This window comes from Notothenia rossii (assembly GCF_949606895.1).
Source record: "Notothenia rossii genome assembly, chromosome: 4".
Lineage (NCBI taxonomy): Eukaryota > Metazoa > Chordata > Actinopteri > Perciformes > Nototheniidae > Notothenia > Notothenia rossii.
In genome coordinates this window covers 29,675,252-29,695,253 of record NC_136902.1, presented here as the reverse complement: position 1 = coordinate 29,695,253, position 20,002 = coordinate 29,675,252, and the positions used below count along the sequence as shown (strand labels likewise).

The 20,002-nt window shown below is 39.6% G+C and overlaps 1 protein-coding gene across 5 annotated transcripts in view; it reads left to right on the top strand.

Annotated features, from left to right (window-relative positions):
- Positions 1 to 20,002, top strand: part of mib2 (MIB E3 ubiquitin protein ligase 2) — a 58,206-nt gene that overhangs the window by 15,510 nt on the left and 22,694 nt on the right. For 4 of the 5 annotated variants that reach the window (XM_079676943.1, XM_079676944.1, XM_079676941.1 and 1 more), the window contains exons 3-13: positions 147 to 318; positions 7,955 to 8,061; positions 9,243 to 9,437; positions 10,163 to 10,305; positions 10,686 to 10,793; positions 10,912 to 11,016; positions 12,013 to 12,175; positions 12,726 to 12,859; positions 13,710 to 13,858; positions 14,344 to 14,500; positions 15,042 to 15,196. In XM_079676943.1, the coding sequence (XP_079533069.1) occupies positions 147 to 318; positions 7,955 to 8,061; positions 9,243 to 9,437; positions 10,163 to 10,305; positions 10,686 to 10,793; positions 10,912 to 11,016; positions 12,013 to 12,175; positions 12,726 to 12,859; positions 13,710 to 13,858; positions 14,344 to 14,500; positions 15,042 to 15,196 (1,588 nt within the window). The remainder of the gene's footprint in view (positions 1 to 146; positions 319 to 7,954; positions 8,062 to 9,242; positions 9,438 to 10,162; positions 10,306 to 10,685; positions 10,794 to 10,911; positions 11,017 to 12,012; positions 12,176 to 12,725; positions 12,860 to 13,709; positions 13,859 to 14,343; positions 14,501 to 15,041; positions 15,197 to 20,002) is intronic. The other variant, XM_079676942.1, reaches the window with a different exon arrangement.

Sequence of the window (20,002 nt, the reverse complement as noted above, 5' to 3'; positions counted from 1 at the left end):
TCCACATCCCATGATATGAGCCGCTGTGATAAGTAGTGCGGACATGACGTATGCCTTCACTGCTTCACTTGCACTATAGCAACCTCAGCCATGTTAAATTCATAGCCCCACTCACCTTTCTCCAACAACCTCCCCTTCCCCTGCAGGCGTGCGTCACTCCAATATCATCTGTGACAGCTGCAAGAAGCACGGCATCATGGGAATGCGATGGAAGTGCAAGGTGTGCTTCGACTATGACCTGTGCACCCAGTGTTATATGAACAACAAGCACGACCTGAGCCACGCTTTCGAGCGCTACGAGACAGCGCACTCCCAGCCGTGAGTACTGCACTGCCAGCACAATTGATCCTCATTTAAATTCTAATTACGGTGTTGTCCGTCACAATGTCTCCTCTTGACCGGCTTGCTCTATTCAAATCTAGTTTGACTCATAGGAGGTTAGACCTTATTAGTGTTGTATCCTCCAATTAACTTTCATTAGTCTGGTGTCTGGCTACACAGGCCAACAGCATCATCAGCTTTTCCACTTTTGTCTGTTTGATTTGCTGAGTTTCTAATGGTGATTTAATAATATTATCAGGGTTCATTTCCAGATAACAGTAATTTTATAAATGAATGGCTCATCCTTAAGTCAGTTTAGGCAAACCACACTCGCCCCCGTCTTCCTGACTCTTAGTGTCCTACGTATCCTGCACTGGAGTGACTTGAATTCTCCCTTTTTAGAATCCACTCTTCTGCATCAGTTCACAGTAAAGCTCCAAACTGCTGCAGGCCCCGTCTGAATGTCAGCTGGATGGCCTGTTCTCGTTTTGACGAGGTGATATGTATGACCCAGATTCCTCCTATAGTTCAGCCCAGTCCAGGTCCTATACGGTTCCATTGATTTTCCTGTGCTTGCTGTCCAATGAACTGTGCAATTGTGGGTAAGATTCAAGACTTGCTACTCTTTAGCTTAGCTTTGATTTGATTAACTATTGTATTAAGCTAGGCAAGAAGGGTAGTTATTGTCTTCTAAAAAATGTCCAACCATGATTTGATTCAGTCAGGATGAGCTACTATTTATATAAGAAGCAACATAGAGACAGAAGGGTTAAACAAATTCAAAACTGAATTGTTACAGCTCCTTAACATGACTTCAAACTGGCATCCTTGCTATCAATTTCTGTGATTGCATTCTCAATAGATATGAGAAACGTCTTTGCTAAAGCCATTTCAGGTTAAGGAGTTTTAATGATGTACTCAGATGGTTGGGGTGGAAATGGAGCTGCACACCAATTACACCAATTAGTTAAGCATACTGACAGGAGTTGGAATCTCATTTCGTCCCCTACCTCAGTTTCTCTTCACAAATATTGATTGTCATGAGGCCCAAATGTTGGGCTCAGCAGTGTACTTCATTATGGAGATGTTTTTTGGGTGGAGCAAACACCTGCATGTAACCCTCAGGTCAAACCTGGTCTTCCCTCTGTGGACAATGCACAAATACTCATTCATTCTCACTGAAAACTTCATTGAATTTGGTCAAATGTTTTGTATAATTATTTCTAATAATTGCATTAAAACATAGATTTCAGTCTTAAGAAAGTACTACAATCGTACACTTTATAAAATAATTGGATGTTGTTAGTGATGTGATTTTTGATGCTATTTGTATGCCTCTTGTGTGGAATTGTGTCGCCCCATATTGTTTTTTGGAGAAAAAAACCCCGGCAGTGACCATATTTGAAGGAGATAGTAGATGAGCGAGGCCCGCTAAGTCACTAGCTAATGCTATTGCTAGCAAGACTAGTTGGGTACATCCATCATTAATGTAGTCAAATTAACTTGAAAGCCAATTCCAAAAATACTTGCAACCTTGGTGTTCAACCTGCTGGCAATCAAAAAGAATGCAGGTTTAAAGCTGCTTTCAGAACATTTTCCCTCTGCTCACCGCAAGCAAGGTCCAGAGTCTTGGCAGCTGTCGGTTTTGTTTCTATGGTTCCCTCCCCTGTAGCCTTGTGTCACTTCTGGCTACATCACATGCAGATGATAACTAATTTGTTTTGCTTTGAAAGGTCAGACGCAATCAAGGCCAAAGTTAATATAGTTGTACTCTTTGCTCTGCCAGTCTAGGGGCATATCTTCCGCCTATTCAGGTGACACTATCTTCAGGTGGCACTATCTCTCCATGGGAAGATAACTGCTATGGGCATCCAGAGCTTTAATTTGAGTTTTTTTAAAGGTTTGTACAGTAATCCAAAGTAACACGTTGGTAAGATAAAATTGTTAAACTTGGAAAACTAGAAATAAGTCATCAGAAATATCCTACTTTTTCTGGGTTGATAAGTAATATGTTAGTAGTACCATTGCCAACATCGTATTTGAAAACTCAAATTTACTGTAAGAATTTGCTGTTGTTTGGTAAACTTATACAGTCTGTAAAAATCCTTTTTCATAGTGTGACATTGGTTGAGGTCACAATGGGAGTACAATGTGTATCAAATTACATCTACAAAGCACATTCATTTAGTTTAGCAAAAGCTATCACATAAAATGCCAATTTAAACCTTTGTTTCAGATGGATAACAATTCTGTATGAAACTCACAAGGTTAAGATTTGAAAGACTATTGTTGGACACCTTTTTATGCTAAATTTCTTAAATGGATAAAATACTAACATAATTATTTTCACTAATCTAAAAGGTACTGAGAAAATGGATGCTCTTTCGTTTGTCTGCATTCCTTCTGAATGGATTGACGTCACTGATAACACACAGGGTCTGTCTCAGTTATTGAAGTCCATAAGACTGACTCATCTAAGGTCATTCAGACAGCCTGTGAATAAGATCTTCAAACACAACTATCTTCTGTATATCATTGTGTAATAGTGACTTTTTTAGACAGTGCGTAGGATGTGGGTTTAGTGTGCATAATTGACCCCTCTTAATGTGAAAGTTCCTTCTTTGGTTAATGATAGCATTGTCCTTTTGACAGACTTCTTTATTTGCTGCATTTCCTCAATCATTGCTTTCACTTCTCCAATATGTGGCCTATTTGCAAATATACCCCGTGGAGGTGACTTGAAATAACATTTCAGCTTTAAGAAAATATGAACTATTACACATTAGTGAACAGATTTGATTTACTGGGTGAAATTCTTTTGAAGACTTTGAATGAAATAGTCCTTACTGCAAATATATAGGCAATGTTCGAATTACCCATTTGCTTTCGGGGGAGCCCTATTTTTCAGTGCACATCCTGCTACTAAATATATCACACGCACGCTCTGTTGACTGGCGCAGCAGCGCGGATTCGATCAATTGCTATAAAATCACTCTGCTACTACTACAGACGGTGTCACCACGCCAGCGGCTGTGGCCGTTGTTGAAGCCTCTCCAGGCTCCGCATCGGCAGGCCTCTCCCTCGGTGTGGAAGTTGAGTAAAGTTAGAACGATATTGGCAGATTCAGATTTCACGGATCAATAACTCATGAACAAAACGTTGTTCAGACACAAAGTACATCTCCTAAGTACCGTGGTAAGGTTGACAACGAACTACAATCACATGTTGATTAAAAAAAAAAGCCAATACGTGCTGTCCTCCAAACTGGACACATTAAATTGGTCTCTTTCTGCAGCCGGAGAAGAAACGATTGCTCAGGGACCGTCTGCAAATTGCAACACCGAAAAAAAGAGAATACAATAATATTCAATCACTTCCCTATTAAACAATATTCCTACCAAACTCACTACACACATCAATAGTCTCCTGTTGGTCATACTAAAGCAGAGAGTTTGGAAGAATATGGTTTTGAATAATTTTGGGGAATATTTATACTGTATACTAGTAACGTTATTGAAGATGATGCCATGTTTATTGAAGATTTTATATTAGAAATATTCAGGGGACAATACAAATAAATTTTAAAAAAGTGATTTTAAAGGGGCCCTATTCAGTTTTGGGGGGTTTTCTCTTTCCTGTAGTTTGTTATAAAGCTTTTAGTACATGTAAATAATCAGCAAAGGTGGAAATTCTCTTTTAAAAATAAAGTTCCCTCCAGAGGGAGTTTCTCTAACAATATAAGTCACTGCTCATCATATTAACATGACATTTCCAATTCATACCCACACGGTCTTTGCTGTGCTATCAAATACATATTTGAATAATCTCAGGGAAATTGAGTTGTGACTGTCCCCCTGCAGTGGGACGCAGCGTACGTGTGGGAGGACATCACGTGAAGGTCACTTCTTTCCTGGTTTGATGAGTGAAATAGAGGAACACTTAAGAATATTTGCTGCTTAACACAAAGTGCCTCTTTATATCCAGACCACGCTGGCCCATATTTCACTGACAGCATTTCAAAAGACTCATTTATAATCTGGTAGTCATGGGACACACTTGACATTGCCTTCGAAAGGCACATTTAGCCTGGTTTCATAATGAGTGGGGCTCGTTGTTTCAGCAGTGATTTATTTGAGGAGACCGGGGTCTGGGCTCAGCATAGTGAAGAGGGACTCCTTTCATGTGGACCAAACATCTGCGAGGGGTTTAATGGCTTTAAAGCAGGGTGGATCTATTTGTAGTTTGTAGACATACTTTAGGCAGGAAGTTAGTCGGGGTCCTGAGGGCACAATGGGAAGTTGTCAACACTATAAACTGGTGCGACTTGCTTAAACTCCATCACAAACATGTTGTGAGCCGGATGGACCGTGAGTGGGTGTCCCTTTGTAATCACCACAGATTTGACTGGATTAGCTTGTTGACATTCTCAGCTGCGGAGGATTAGCAAATTAACATTTTCAACTTCCTAGACAACATGCATTGGATAACAGGTTTTGGATAGGAAGGTGTATTTATAGCAAAGCATTAAGCTGTGTATTAGTGTTACTTCATTTGACTCTGTGTGTTGTATCTACACGGACTAGAGCATTTTTATTACCATGATTGTTTAAGATATACGATTTATATCGATGTAATGCCATAAATGTAGTGTAGGGCTGCATTAAAAAATTAGACATATTGATTAATATAATAATTACAAATATTTTTGATTATATATTAATCGTTAAAGTGCCAAATTAGCAAAACTAATGCTGTTTTGAGAAACTTAAATATAGAGATTTTTCTGCTTTCAGATGTTTTATATACTATTTAAGTGAATATGATTTGGTTTTGGACTGCCATTACTAGATGTTTTAAGACTTTGAGCAACAGTATGGATATTTTTCATAATTTTATAGATCAAAAAGATGAATCTAGAAAATGATCTGCAGCCCCTATGACATGTCACGATGTAAGTGGCTGTTCAGTGATCTCAATGGCTTAAAGGTTTCTTTATTTAGTTACTGAGTTTACACAACATTGAGACGTGTGTGGTTATGCTGAGTGCTCAGGGCAGCATATGCGTGTACCATATGTTTACGATGAGATGGTTGGTGTGCAGCTGGTTAATCGGCTCCACACAAACGCCATACAGAAAGTTCCAGGGTATATATCCGGTCAACCCAATTCCTAATCCTTTTCCCTTCTGATCAAGCTACACTGCACCACCTAAATAGAAGAGGTCAAGTGTAGTATTCACGTCACGTCCAACCCAACGCTTCTTATATCATCCCAAGTTTTCCAGCACTTTCTCTGGAATTTCCAAGCTTGTTTGCAATATATGAACGTTTAACTCTCGTTTTCACTCACACAACTGCTGTCCTCCTGAATGTTTTTTAAAACGTTTCATTCTTTTGGTACGTGAAGCGTGGACTAAAGCACATTTGTTAGACATTAAACAATTAATACATGCTTAAAGTGTCCTGAAAGGGAACTTTATTCTGAAAAAAGACAATAATTCTTATAAGCTTTTAAAATGGCTAATGAAAATGAATATTCCACTAATATTTACAGGCAGGTATGCATACCCCAATTTCCTACCTTTTCTATCAATTTAAAAGAAGCTATGTTTTTCCTTCCGATCAGAAAGGTGGGCTATTCTTTTGGTTTGTGTCCAGCTCATGGAGCTGACCGTAAATGGGCAAGGGGCCACTTTTCAAAAACTGCTGTAAAAACCGGGTGACATTTTTAACCACGGCCATCTGAATTTTAAGATGAAGCCGTCAACCATCATTCCACTCAAAATGTTTACCATTACACTACCTAATAGTTTAACCAATTAATGTGAATTATTTTTTTTCTGTTCCCTCGCTTTTGATTTCAACAAATAAAGCTTAATTCTGTTTACTTCACTGCCTCTCAAAGGTTAAAATTCACTTGTCTGACTGTTGACCCAGCCGTTATGTCAGAAGGTGGCAGTTCCTGATCCTGTCTGGGAGCACTGGTGACATTCAGCCAGGCAGGATTAAAAATCTTGATCCCTTCAGAGAGCTGTTGTCTTTTTCGGAGTAGCTGCACCGGAACACATGTCAAACACTGAGGTCATCTGTCTGTTTACACCCCATTTACCACTGATATAATCCATCGATCCAGTCTTTGGAAAACTATTTTCTCTTACTAAACAGCTCTTCATCTTTCATTATAGAAAGTACTGCTCTTGGTATCTTTTAGAGTCAGTCCTTCATGTCTGAACTTAATAAGGAAATTGGCACAGGTTGCTACATTCACTCCTTGACCCTTAATACTACAAGTTCAGGAAGTCTGTTACCGGAACTAGTTGGCCTTATCACAGTTGTTCCATTTATAAACAAAAATCCTTGAAAAGCTCTTAAAACCCAGCAGCAAAATTAATGAATTGAAGCAATGAAGGATATGTATACTTAACAAATGAACCACTGTTTTTTCTATATCTCTATTTATATTTCTCATATACTTTGCCCAGTGGTGGCCTGCTTCCTGATGGATCTGCTGTCAAGGGATTAGGCTCAAAGCTCTGTTTACAGATACACTCTCGGCACCGACATGTCAAAGCCCAGTCCCATGCTAGGATTTACTTTTAGTTGGCTCTAAGAGTCAAACGTCCTTCTGTTTCCTGCCAAAGCACCCAGGAACCTTAAATGTGTTTCCATTGGCGGGGGATGAAGTTAGCCAAGGCTAACTTGAAGCAATACCCGGCAGACAGACATGTGGAAGCAGCAAAGCCTCTATCAGACTCCCTGAGGACGACAGCTCTGACAAGGCTCTTCTTCTTTTGATCACACTGGATTGTATATGACTTTGAGTCTTTTCAAAAAGCTGTTTGCCTTAAATGGAAGCCGAGGTTTGATCTCGTCAAAGTATGGGAATAGGCAGCTCCTTTGCGCCAAGATCTGATCAAATCTTTACCATAAGGTATGTCAGATTTTGAGGAAATTACTTTCTCTTAGATTGCCTGAATCTTTAATGGCAATTTGGGCTGTTAGTCAGGGTGTCGGCAGCTATGCATTGGTTTCCTATATATTTATTTTGAGTTGAGCCTTTGACAGATGGGAAATCCCATCCGAAGAAATACTTTGTCTTAACTACTGTCAGGTATTTCCTGCTTATCTCTTGACCACTTGTGGAAGAACTGTGCCACAATAAACAAAATTCTGCAAATTAATGAGAAGTTGGACGTTAGGCAGAGAACACACACATGATAGGGGGATCACATGAGACAGGTTGCACTGTGCTAATAAGAGGATAAAAAAGGCTGATTCACGTTTAAAACACTTGAAACAAAAAGGTTTTGTTGGTTTCAAACATTTAGGATAATAATTAAACAAATTAAAGATACAATTTAAATTGGATTTATGATTGATAGACTACATTTACTCTTAAAACCTTTTTTTTTAAATCGTAAAATCTGAGTCCTTAATACTGACAAATGAATGATGAGGTAAATGCATTCACATAGAAATACTGTGGTACTGCACTTATTCTTCGCTATTTCATGTTGTGTTGGTCTTGTTAATATGGATTGTGTGACAAGGGATTTCATATAAAGTCTCTACATTGTCTTTGATGGTCTGTCGAGCAGTTTGATCAGCTGTGTCTTTGTGCTCTTATATCGCAGAGTGTGCTTGGCACCGAGGCAGAACCTCCCACGGATCATCCTCAAAGGAATCTTCCAGGGGGTCAAAGTGGTTCGTGGACCTGACTGGGACTGGGGCAACCAAGACGGTGAGTGGTGTTTGTGGGGGGAGATGTTCTTAACCACCAGCTCTGTCCTGCTAACTCAGCAGGCCCCCCTACCTTCTCGAGCATGGAGCTGTATTCCTCTTCAAAGTGTTTCTCCATCCACAGCCTATAATAACATCCCAACCTCACGTCTCATTAACCCGCACTATGTCCTGTTACTTTGTGTCTGCGTGCATTTATATTGCCTGTGACTCATCTGAGTCTGCTCCACAGATGTGCCTGTTTGAGTGTCCTTGTTTCTGTAACATGTATCTTCTTTGTTTCTCTTTTTCCTGTGTAGTGGCATAAACTGAGAAGCCCATTCACTTAAAACACAGTCTACCCTGCAAGTGTTGAGAAAGTAGAGAATAGATATTGCGCATTCCTGGCTTTTAAGAATGTCTGCAGTCTACACTGTTGCCATTTTGAGACAACCTGTTCTGCCTGATGTTTAAAATAGTTTTAATATTAAAGCACTCTTCCACATTAGTGAGCTAAATTCCAGCCTTTGTATGTTCCCTTTAGGGGAATAAGGAATGCTACTACAGTATGTCTTCATCTTTCCCGGGTTGGGTTCATCTTTGTCTCTGAGAATAGCAACGCTTTTTTTTTTTCTGGGCGAGAGCGAATGAGTCAAAATGTCCTTTTGGTGTCTTTGAAATCATCGCCCTGGGGTTTGGTGAAGTCACTCATCAGGCTTAAACTGTGTGTGCGCTCTGAGCATGCTCAGAAACCCCCAGCATGTAGTCTTACGGGTCACTGGTTTAGCTGGTGTGGTGGTTAGGAACTTTAATGGCTTGAAAAAGGGTTTTCTTGCATTGTTAAACTTGATGTAAAAATATTTAGGTTAATCCCTTAATTTTGACTTGATGCTATTGAAAATTGGAAGTGAGTGACACTTGTCAGCTTATGTCTCTACAGGGGAGCTGTTTCTCCCACACCTCTGTGTCTGTCTTCTCATTGTGTCATATGTCTACATTGAGCCTGTTGTCATTTTACAGTGAATAATTTCATGTTTTCTCTCCTGATCCAAACACATTAACTTCACTCTCTGTCTCTGCATCTAATCATTTTTCCTTCTTTAAAGAGCCAATGTATTTTCACTGCCTTAATCTTTGCTTTTCTCCCAACAATGATACATTATTGTTTCTTGCACATTTGTCTGTGTATGTATGCGTGTGTAGGCGGGGAGGGTAAGGTTGGGAAGGTAGTGGACATTCGCGGCTGGGACACGGAGTCCGGTCGCAGCGTGGCCAGTGTCACCTGGTCTAATGGCACCACCAATGTCTACCGAATGGGCCACAAAGGAAAAGTGGACCTAAAATACGTTTCTGATGGTCAAGGAGGATTCTATTACAAAGAGCACCTACCAAGGCTCGGTAAGAACAACAGATTCATGTTTCAAAAATATGATTTTAAGTCATTAATGACTCAGTTTTGTAAGGGATAACACCGGATAGTTAGGAGTATATTGGACAAATATCGGCTTCATGAACAATCTGATTCTTGTGCGTCGTGTCATTTCGCAAGTTTGGACCACACAAGATCGTGGTTGAGTCCAAAATTCAACATTTATTGAACAAATAAATCAATAAACACAACATTTTTTTATTTCTCTTGAAATATTATTTTCAATCCATATTTGTTGCTGTTTAGCGTTACCAAAAATAGTTCACTGTGGTCAAAGAGAATGTACCTATATAAAATAATCAGTCTAGATTCACAATTTAAAACATATAATTATCCATATTTTTTAGAGGGAAATGCATCATAAAAAAGCTTGATTGACAAAAAAAACATTAAGTCCATCCCTACTTCCAACTGATAAGTGCAGTTCAGCCCTCCATTTAATATTCAACCCTAACATAATTTCTCTGTACTGTAAGGTAATAGGTATTCAGAAAAACATTCTAAGTGACAACCTGTTTGCCCTATTTTCTTCTAATTATTTGACGTATTTTTGCTTGACATTTGTAAACATTACAACAATGTAAATATGATGGAATGGAACAATTATAGACATGCTACCTTCAAACCTAAACTTTTGTTGATGTCGGCTTTGTAAAACCATTGTAACTCTTTAAAACAACGCCTGTCCATCCAGGAGAGCATGCAGAGCTGCAACGCCAGGAGAGCGCTGACGGCCACTCCTTCCAGCAGGGCGACAAGGTCAAATGTCTCCTGGAGATGGAAATCCTACGACAGATGCAGGAGGGCCATGGAGGGTGGAACCCCAAAATGGCAGAGGTATTAAAGTCTTCCCTTCTGCCAGAGAGAGAAATCACACAAACATATTAACTAAAGAGAGCTTAACATAGCTCCCTGAGGAGTTCCTCTAATGAAAAGTACAACATGAACTTCCCCTATCTTTTCCAGTATGCTTCAATGAACTCTTTGTACTTCACCAAAATATTTCTACAAATATTCCCTCAAACAATCATAACACACGTGCCTCTCAAGCCTGGCATACAGAATATTTATATAAGTGTCTCAGATGGACATTGGCGTGCAACAGAGTGAAAGGAAACGGAGCGTCCAACTTTCAAATCACAGCTGCTAAAGGGAACATTAAGGTCACGGGCGTGCACAGAGACACCCTGGGTGAAACGGCCTATTTGTGTTTGCAGTACATTTGCCGGATCGGGACTATTCACAGAATTACTGACAGAGGCGATGTCAGAGTCCAGTACAGCAACAACATCCGCTGGACTTTCCATCCTGGGGCCCTCACCAAGGTATAGTTACAGATATGAGGATCTCACATGCTTCAGAACTTCAGTTTAATTGGACTTTATCTGGATTATAAATATGTTTGTAGTTTGGTAACAATTTCTCCATCTTTCTTTCCACTAGGTGAACACTTTTGGAGTTGGCGAACTAGTAAAAGTATTGGAGGACATCGACAGTGTGAAGAGACTACAGGCTGGCCATGGAGAGTGGACAGACAGCATGGCTCCTGTATGCTCATTTAGCCTCATTATAGATAATAGCCTGATAACACTAATGCCGCATGGTGTTTCAGCATTAGTTATAGATGCTGAAGTCATGCTCTCCTGGGGCAGAGGTGTGGACTTGAGGCACATGACTGTGACAAGAGTGTGACTGAATCTTTAGACTGAGGTCATGATGACTTTATAGCTGACTTTACAAAATAAAAATAACTACTTTTAACTCAATTGTAGGTAGAATAATAGGAAGATAACAGAGCAGGAGAGGGGAAAAAATACTTGAATGTAATACATTTTAAAGAAAGAGAAATATACAAATGCACAAGCAACAACACTTGAGTAATCTCTGAAATGTTATAGTCATACATTTGAAGAATATATAACAAATTAGAACAATCATTGTATTTTTGATGATACTTTTGATATTACCATCATTTGTTGTTGTCCTAAAATGACCCTTATATGTTGTTTTGGACTTAAGTCTTTTGACTTGGAATGTCCCCAGCAATGACTCATTATTATTTACTATATTTATGTAATGTTCTAACTGCTACTAGGAGATAGACACTCAACCTGAAAATCATTAACATTTAAATTAAATTAGATGGTTACTTGTTTAGGATATGAAATTAAAAAACATTTTATTAAAGTTTTGACCTGGCACTTTGCATGTCTGGATGTGCAACTTGACTTTCATAACTAAGACGTATCACTTGCAATTAAAGGACTTTGTCCCACCTCAGTATTCTGATATGTTTATGTTACCCCTTGTCTGTGTGCATGATGTTAACTGTGCCAAAGTAAAGCCTGCATTTGTCTCCCTAAGAATTAAAAGTGAACTACTTCCCAAAAATTGTGTGAACATCTGGAAGTAATCAAATTTAAAGATGCTTTTTTGAATTCAGCCTGGTTATTTGTCAACCTTCTCCATTGTTATCTACTATTCTACTCTTTCATTCTCACCCACCCATACCACATCCGCCTTACTCACTGTTTTTGTCCCTAGGTGCTCGGCCATGCCGGGAAGGTGTTGAAAGTATATGCGGATGGTGACCTTCGGGTGGCATTCGGAGGCCAGACGTGGACCTTCAACCCAGCGTGCCTCACGGGCCAGACGGTGGAGGTGGACGCCAACCTCATGACGGCCGAGAACCCCAACGAATCTGGAAGTAAGGCCTCTGCCGGGACGAGGGGGCTCATCTCTAACACTCCAGCTCCGGCTTTACCTTCTGCGGGCATTTTCTCATTCTCCCCTGTCCTCATTCCAGCTGCATGCTTTCACATTCAGGCTGTGGAAATGGTCATGGCCATTCCCTGTCCGTCTCTTTTTCAGCAGTGTATTTATGGGCTGTCATTTTTTTAAGTGTTCTTCACTCTTGCATGTCATGATACTGCATGTTGACAGCGAGAGGCTTTGGCAGCACGTCATTACTAAATCAGCTCTGTGCATGTGTTCACCTCAGCGGGTGGGAGCTTGGCAACAGTGCTGTGTGTGTGGTCAGATTGGGGGCATTTTGACTCATTCCTGTGGTTTTGAATTGAGCTCAGCTAACCTGTCTGTCTGCTATTTTAGCCCTCTGGAAGAATTTTCGAAACAATTTGTATAATGTTGTTTACTTTGGACTGATTTAGCTTTATTAATCCTTTTGTCTCTCTTGTTTATCCCCCTTATTTCACAACATCTCCCCCCTCCCTTCACCTGCCTATGTCTCTGTGCAGGTACAGTCATATCGGTGTTGGAGAAGCTGCTCTCTCAGTCCACGGAGCAGGACAATCCCAGCCGGCTGGTCATCGAGGCAGCGCACGGCAGTGCCAACAAAGTGCGGGAGTTGGTGCAGAAATATCCCGACAAGGTTAGTGCACCCCTACTCCTCTCTGCTGCAGTCCACTGCCCGTTCCAAGAGCTCTTGCTACCGGGACACCAAGACTGGGGGCGGGGAATTTAAAGGCCAGAGTGACATAACAGCTCTCGTAACAGACAAACTCTAATGTCTCTTTAAAGTATTGACTTGAAAGAATCTGCAACTCCTCTCACAAATAAACTTTTATTTTTATGTATTATTATGTAATTTACTCTATTTATACATTTCATCTACAGAGAGAAATGAGGATACTATGGCTATTTAGGATTGCTAAAACGATATGTTGGCCCTGTGAAAAAGACTTTCAGTACAAGTTAGTCACTTAAATAAAGGATTTATTTGTTTTCAATTTAGACAGCTGGTAATATAGTAGTAGGAGTTGGCGATAATGTTCTTCGACCAAAAATATATATTTTTATAATAAGAAAAAATTCAAAATTCAAGTGTTGCTTTCGTGAATCAACCATATTCATTTTACAAACAGTTTTTTTTCTTGTTGTTCATTTGCCACTTCAATGTCGGAAATGCTCAGTCTGTCTTACACTATTATTTAACTGACAAATTGCTATGACCTACAGTTGGTTTAAAATGTTTTACAACACGCTTATAATTGCCTTTACATATGACTTCTATAGTATAATCTCAGGTGATTTTTTTTTTAATTCATTTGTGAGAAAATTAATTACTTTTATGTTTAAGACTATATTTCTGCCTTCTGATGACTGCACTACTTATTGGGATTATGTATCGAGTGTATGACCAACGTGTTGATGTTCATCTCTTAATGTCCAAGCTGTCACTGCCTCTCATGAGTCTTGCTCCACCTTTGTGTTGCTGTCAGGTGGATATAAAGAACCAGGGCAAGACTGCACTGCAGGTGGCTGCTCACCAAGGACACATGGAGGTGGTGAAGGCCCTGCTGCAGGCCAACAGCTCCATCGAGGTTAAGGATGAAGACGGAGACACAGCATTGCACTACACTGCCTTTGGGTAAGGACACACACAGTTTTCTTGCACACGTTTGAGTTTGTACAAAGGTGCTCCTTGTGTCTTAAGGAAGACTTGCAGACTGACAGACTTACAGTAGAGCTGTCTGTGTCTTTTCTTGTAATGTGATAATCCATTCACAGAAGTGACCGCATTAAAGTGTTGCCTAATCAGTCAGCTGTGTCTTATCCTCTCCTCAGATTACCATATACTCGTGAAGTCAGCATTTTCAAAATCTCTTCAGGAATGAACTCTTGCAGCAGTGGTGCACCATGCAAACAAAATGGCAGTAATTAAAAGGGATATTACTCTCACGTAGTATGCAACCCTTGAGCTTTGTCCAGGATTTCAGAATAGGCATTTGAGATTTCAAATACTGGTTTGAATGAATTTGAATAGAGAACAGTTTGGAAATTTGAATCACAATAAATATATAACAGTGATGATTAATCTGCATCTTTTCCTATTTATTCTTCATCTCCGTTTAGTAACCAGGCAGATATCACCCGGCTGCTGTTGAGCAAGGGGGCAAATGTCAACCTCCTGAACAACTCCATGTGCACGGCCCTCCACATATCTGTCAACAAGGGCTTCACAGACGTGGTGCGAGTGCTGACCGAACACTCTGCTGATGTCAATCTCCAGGTGAGAGGCCCTGACATGCTTCTGATTGGCCTTTCATTACTATTTTTCGCAATACCGAACAAATACTAGTGAAGATTTAAGTGTTTGATTCTTATTTTTCCACTCCTTGCATATTATTTATCTACATTAATTGGGATCTGTTGATTGTGTCATTAAAAAGTTAAAAACCTTGAATATTCACTCAAGCATTGTAGTGTCTTAGTAGGGCATTTTCCAGACGGTCTCACATGCCTGCAACCATACCCCGAATTCACTAACAGCTTATTTTTTCTGCTTGAGTACTGTCTGCTCATATAAACACATGGAGTGAAAGCCTAGAGGTTTTTAGTTTGTACTCTGCATAATAAGAATTAACTACAGCATCCATTACACTCTTAATTGTCTAGATTTCAGCCATTTCATTTTAAACGGTAATTTAAATGTTGCTGTGTCATGTCTCAGCATGACTAACAAATAGGCCCGGATATCTCGTACTGGCTTAATGTGTGAAAGTCTCTCTTACTAGGCCACTTTAAAAACCAACTGTTTCTCCCCCAATCAGGATTCATATGGGGACACACCGCTCCATGACGCCATCGCTAAAGATTTCCGCAATATCATTGAGATCTTGATCTTGGTGCCCAACATTGACTTCACACAGCAGAACAATCGAGGCTTCAACCTGCTGCACCACGCTGCCCTCAAAGGAAACAAACTGTGAGTAGAGCATATGTCCAATGGCCTGAATCTCGAGAGCAAAAGTACCTGTACTAGTCCGTGCGTTTAGGCCGATCTCGTCTCAGTGAAATGAATGAAGAGGAAAAATAACTCTGGTTTTGGCTTTAAGCGCAAAACCCTATTGATTAACATAGGGGCTATAAAAAGGGGTCGTACTGGGTAGTTGATTTAGCTAAAAAAATCAAATCTGCTGATGTACAGACATCTCTTTCTCACTCAATGAGGAAAAGTATTTTTGGGCCCATAAGTTGTAGTACCACCCTTTGGCCACTAAATATTGCATCAACGTCTGCAGACTTCCTGGGAGCTTGTCACCCAGGCGCCTAACATATAAAAGGAAGTAACCAATGTAATCTATTGTTAAAAAAGATGTATCACATTCTAATGAGAAGGTTATTATTTATATTTTTATATTAAGTCACTTCAATTAAGTGGAGATCTTCTTTGGGTCATTATAGCAGGATTAGTGCATTTATAGTACTTTCGTAATTACTCCAAAACATTTTGGTGGTTTTCCCTTGGCAATTTACATTTTTTATTATTGCACATTTGTAAGCACCATTTATAAAAAAAAAAAGGTATTTTTACATTCTTAGCTATTGAATTACAGCCAAATAAATACTTTGAAGATGTATTTTCACTCTTCTAATGAGCGATAATTACAGTGGGGCAAAACAAAAAAAAAGTATTTAGTAAGCCATCAATTGTGCAAGTTCTCCCACTTAAAAAGATGAGAGAGGCCTGTAATTTTCATCCTAGGTATACCTCAACTATGAGAGACAAAATGTGAAAAAAATCTGATTTTTAAAGAATTTATTTGCAAATTGTGGTGGAAAATAAGTATTTGGTCAATAACAAAAGTTCATCTCAATACTTTGTTATATACCCTTTGTTGGCAATGACAGAGGTCAAACGTTTTCTGTAAGTCTTCAAAAGGTTTTCAAGCACTGTTGCTGGTATTTTGGCCCATTCCTCCATGCAGATCTCCTCTAGAGCAGTGATGTTTTGGGGCTGTCGCTGGGCAACACGGACTTTCAACTCCCTCCAAAGATTTTCTATGGGGTTGAGATCTGGAGACTGGCTAGGCCACTCCAGGACCTTGAGATGCTTCTTACGAAGCCACTCCTTCGTTGCCCGGGCGGTGTGTCTGGGATCATTGTCATGCTGAAAGACCCAGCCACATTTCATCTTCAATGCCCTTGCTGATGGAAGGAGGTTGTCACTCAAAATCTCACGATACATGGCCCCATTCATTCTTTCCTTTACACGGATCAGTCGTCCTGGTCCCTTTGCAGACAAACAGCCCCAAAGCATGATGTTTCCACCCCCATGTTTCACAGTAGGTATGGTGTTCTTTGGATGCAACTCAGCATTCTTTCTCCTCCAAACACGTCTACAGATGTAGCGATTCATTTCAGACAGTTTGAAACGCGAGGGCCTTGATTGGTACGTGATCTGCCCTCGCTCAAGGGAAAACCTCCAGATTGACTTGAGACCGCCCCCGTGATAGATAAATGTAATTATAATGAAGCCAGTTGCAATGGATCATTGATCCACCAGGGGGTGCAGTGGGGTTCCACACTGGAGCTCATGTGAAATAAAGTGAGATACAGTATGCTGGATGTACAGCGGAACCTTGTTAAGATCCATATGTCACGGATATCATACTACTGTGCTAAATAAGAGACATGTAATCATTTACAAAACATCACCATGTTGTTATTTAACAAAATAATTTTGTTATTCGAAAAAAACGAACGGGAGGAAATGCAGCCCGGCTCTCGATTTTTAATCCTAATTTAATCATCATCTTCACCACGATCATTTATGTTTATGTTCGCCGAATTGACATGAAATCACTGACACATATGAATATACTGTATTCAACTTCATTAAAACGTTATTAACGTGCCTAAACTCAGTAATTCACCAAAAATATGTATATTTTAAATGGAGCTTCGTCGGTCGATCAGGATCCCAAAGTGTAGCGGAGGGATCCTCATCTGGATGAAGGGTGTTATTTTCCCCATAAGGAACAAGTCGCTGCAAATTATCCCGCTTATTACATGGCCACATTCTCAACAAAGTAACGACATGACTCCCAATATTAATTGAAATGCTTTTATGGATTTAGAAAATGTTTTTATTGATTTAAAAAATAGTTGTATGTATTGATTTAAATTGACATGCATCCGCTAAGAAAAATAGTCCGTTGTTACAGTTTTTTAAACAGTCTGAATGAAACGGCAGCTCTCAGCTGTGTATTTACACAACAAATGGCCCATCAACCACAGCTCTCTCTCCCCCCCTCCCCCCCTGATCTTTCTTCTCCAGCAGTTACATTAACAGTAGGTTCTCTGAGTGACCATAGACTGTATGTGACAAGCTTACAGTTAGTGACGTAACAACACCATAAAAGCTGGTGGGTTGAAAGCAATACGGGAGGTAAAAATAACTACAATAATTGTGATTTATTTATTGTGGCTTTTATGTTTTTAGGTATAAAATGTTATGTAATTCAAGCTTATAGTTCACCCTTCTCTAAAAGCCTTCAACAATGACAATATTCATTGTAATGTAATAAATCCTTCCAACACACATTGTAAAAAATAGCCTACTGTAGGTTAAGAAATCATTTCAATATGTACATCTTCTGATGTAACAACAATAACATTATAAATAGTAACATAGCTGAACATGGTATTGCACATTTAGCTTTGAGTGTTACTGACCTGAGATGTTTTTATTACATGAATTAAGGTGACTGAAGCTTTTTAACATACAGGGATGCAAACTCATCAGGTATGAAAAAGGTGACAAGGATCCGAGCCCCCGGCTCCCCCACCCCACGGAATGACAGAGGAGTTTAGCAGTCAGAACAACTAAAGCAGCAGTGTTAATAATAACAGAAACGCCAAAGAGTCACATAATAGAAATATATATAAAAGCATTTATTTTAAATTGTGTAGCAGTCAGTTTATAATTTTGGCAGCACTGTTGAGCATTTTGAAAATGTATTTTCGTGCCTCTGTGGAAGGCTTAAGTCTTTTTATCTTTATAGCCACATGGTGTAAAGTAACTAAGTTCATAAACTCAACAAGTACTATACTTGGGCACAATTTTGAGATACTTGTACTTTATTTAAGTATTTCAATGTTTTGCTACTTTGTTCTTCTACTCCACTACAGTTCAGAGGTACATGGTGTACTTTGACTCCACTACATGTATTTAATACCTTTAGTTACTTCACAGATCTGGATTAATTAAGTGAAATATAATCAAGTGTTAAATCAGACTTTAGTTCCATCTGGAGTAAATCCACAAGCTACCCTGCAGTATACAAAGTCATTCAAACTAGCTGCACCTTTAGGAGCTTTGAGAACACTTTCATGATCAATCATTATAAAACATATCATATCTATTATTCTGAAATGGACCAATCTGCACAATGACTACTTTTACTGTCGCTACTTTCACTATATTTTGATGATAATACTTTTCTACTTTTACTTCAGGAACATTTTGAATGCAGGACTTTTACTGTAACAGAGTATTCCTACACTCTGGGACTATTACTTTTACTCAAGTACAAGATCTGAGTACTTCTACTTTTACTCTAGTACAAGACCTGAGTACTTCTACTTTTACTCTAGTACAAGATCTGTGTGCTTCTACTTTTACTCAAGTACAAGATTTGAGTACTTCTACTTTTACTCTAGTACAAGATCTGTGTGCTTCTACTTTTACTCAAGTACAAGATCTGAGTACTTCTACATTTACTCAAGTACAAGACCTGAGTACTTCTACTTTTACTCAAGTACAAGATCTGAGTACTTCTACTTTTACTCAAGTACAATATATATATATACTTATACCACCTCTGTTTATAGCCTATGAAAAAAACTATTAGAAATAGAAGGCTAAAGCTAACGTTAGCAGATAGTGACAATGTATGCTAGCTAGCTAGCTCAACGATTCCTTAAATAATATTGCCACAGAAAAACTTTTCAGTTCACATCACGCTCTGCCGCTCCGACAGGAAGCTCTGCTCTGAACACCTGAACGGCCCGTTCTGACAACTGTTCACCAGCGGTCCAGTCTGTGCCACAGTGACTCCGGACGCACAGTTAATATTAACGAACGCACCCGTAGGTAATGTAGCTGCTGAAGCTAGACCATCATCTCGGAGCAGCAGAGCCTTATTATACATCGATGAGCAGAGCCGACAGGCAGGAAGACTCGAGCACACAGCTCGTACTTCATTATAATATATTTAAAAAAAAACACCATGCGTGTCATGATGGCGCATAACAGCTCACGGCCGCAGATTACTCCGGGTCCCAGCCCCCCCCAAACCCCAAAAATATTTGTATTGCAGATCTACATGAATCACACAAACTACTTATTTTGGATTCAAAACGGCGAATTTCGCCGAAAGGTGACAAGTTTGCATCACTGAACATAGACAGAGCACAACTGAAACATAACATCTGAGATGTAACAACATAATACACTTTTCGGGGATGCTTGGGATGTGAGGAGTGAGGGACACGGCTTAGAACGGGCGTGTCGCCTGGCAGGACAGGAGAGTGTGTGCACCAGTCTGCCTTGATCTATGAATTCATGTCCGTGACACTCACTGCTGCCCACAGCTGTTTTATAGAAGGAAATTCCTTCACTTCATGAAAGTGTTTTAACCACACACACCTCTACACACACATGACGGGTGTTATTTTCCCCATAAGGAACAAGTCGCTGTAAATTATCCCGCTTATTACACGGCCA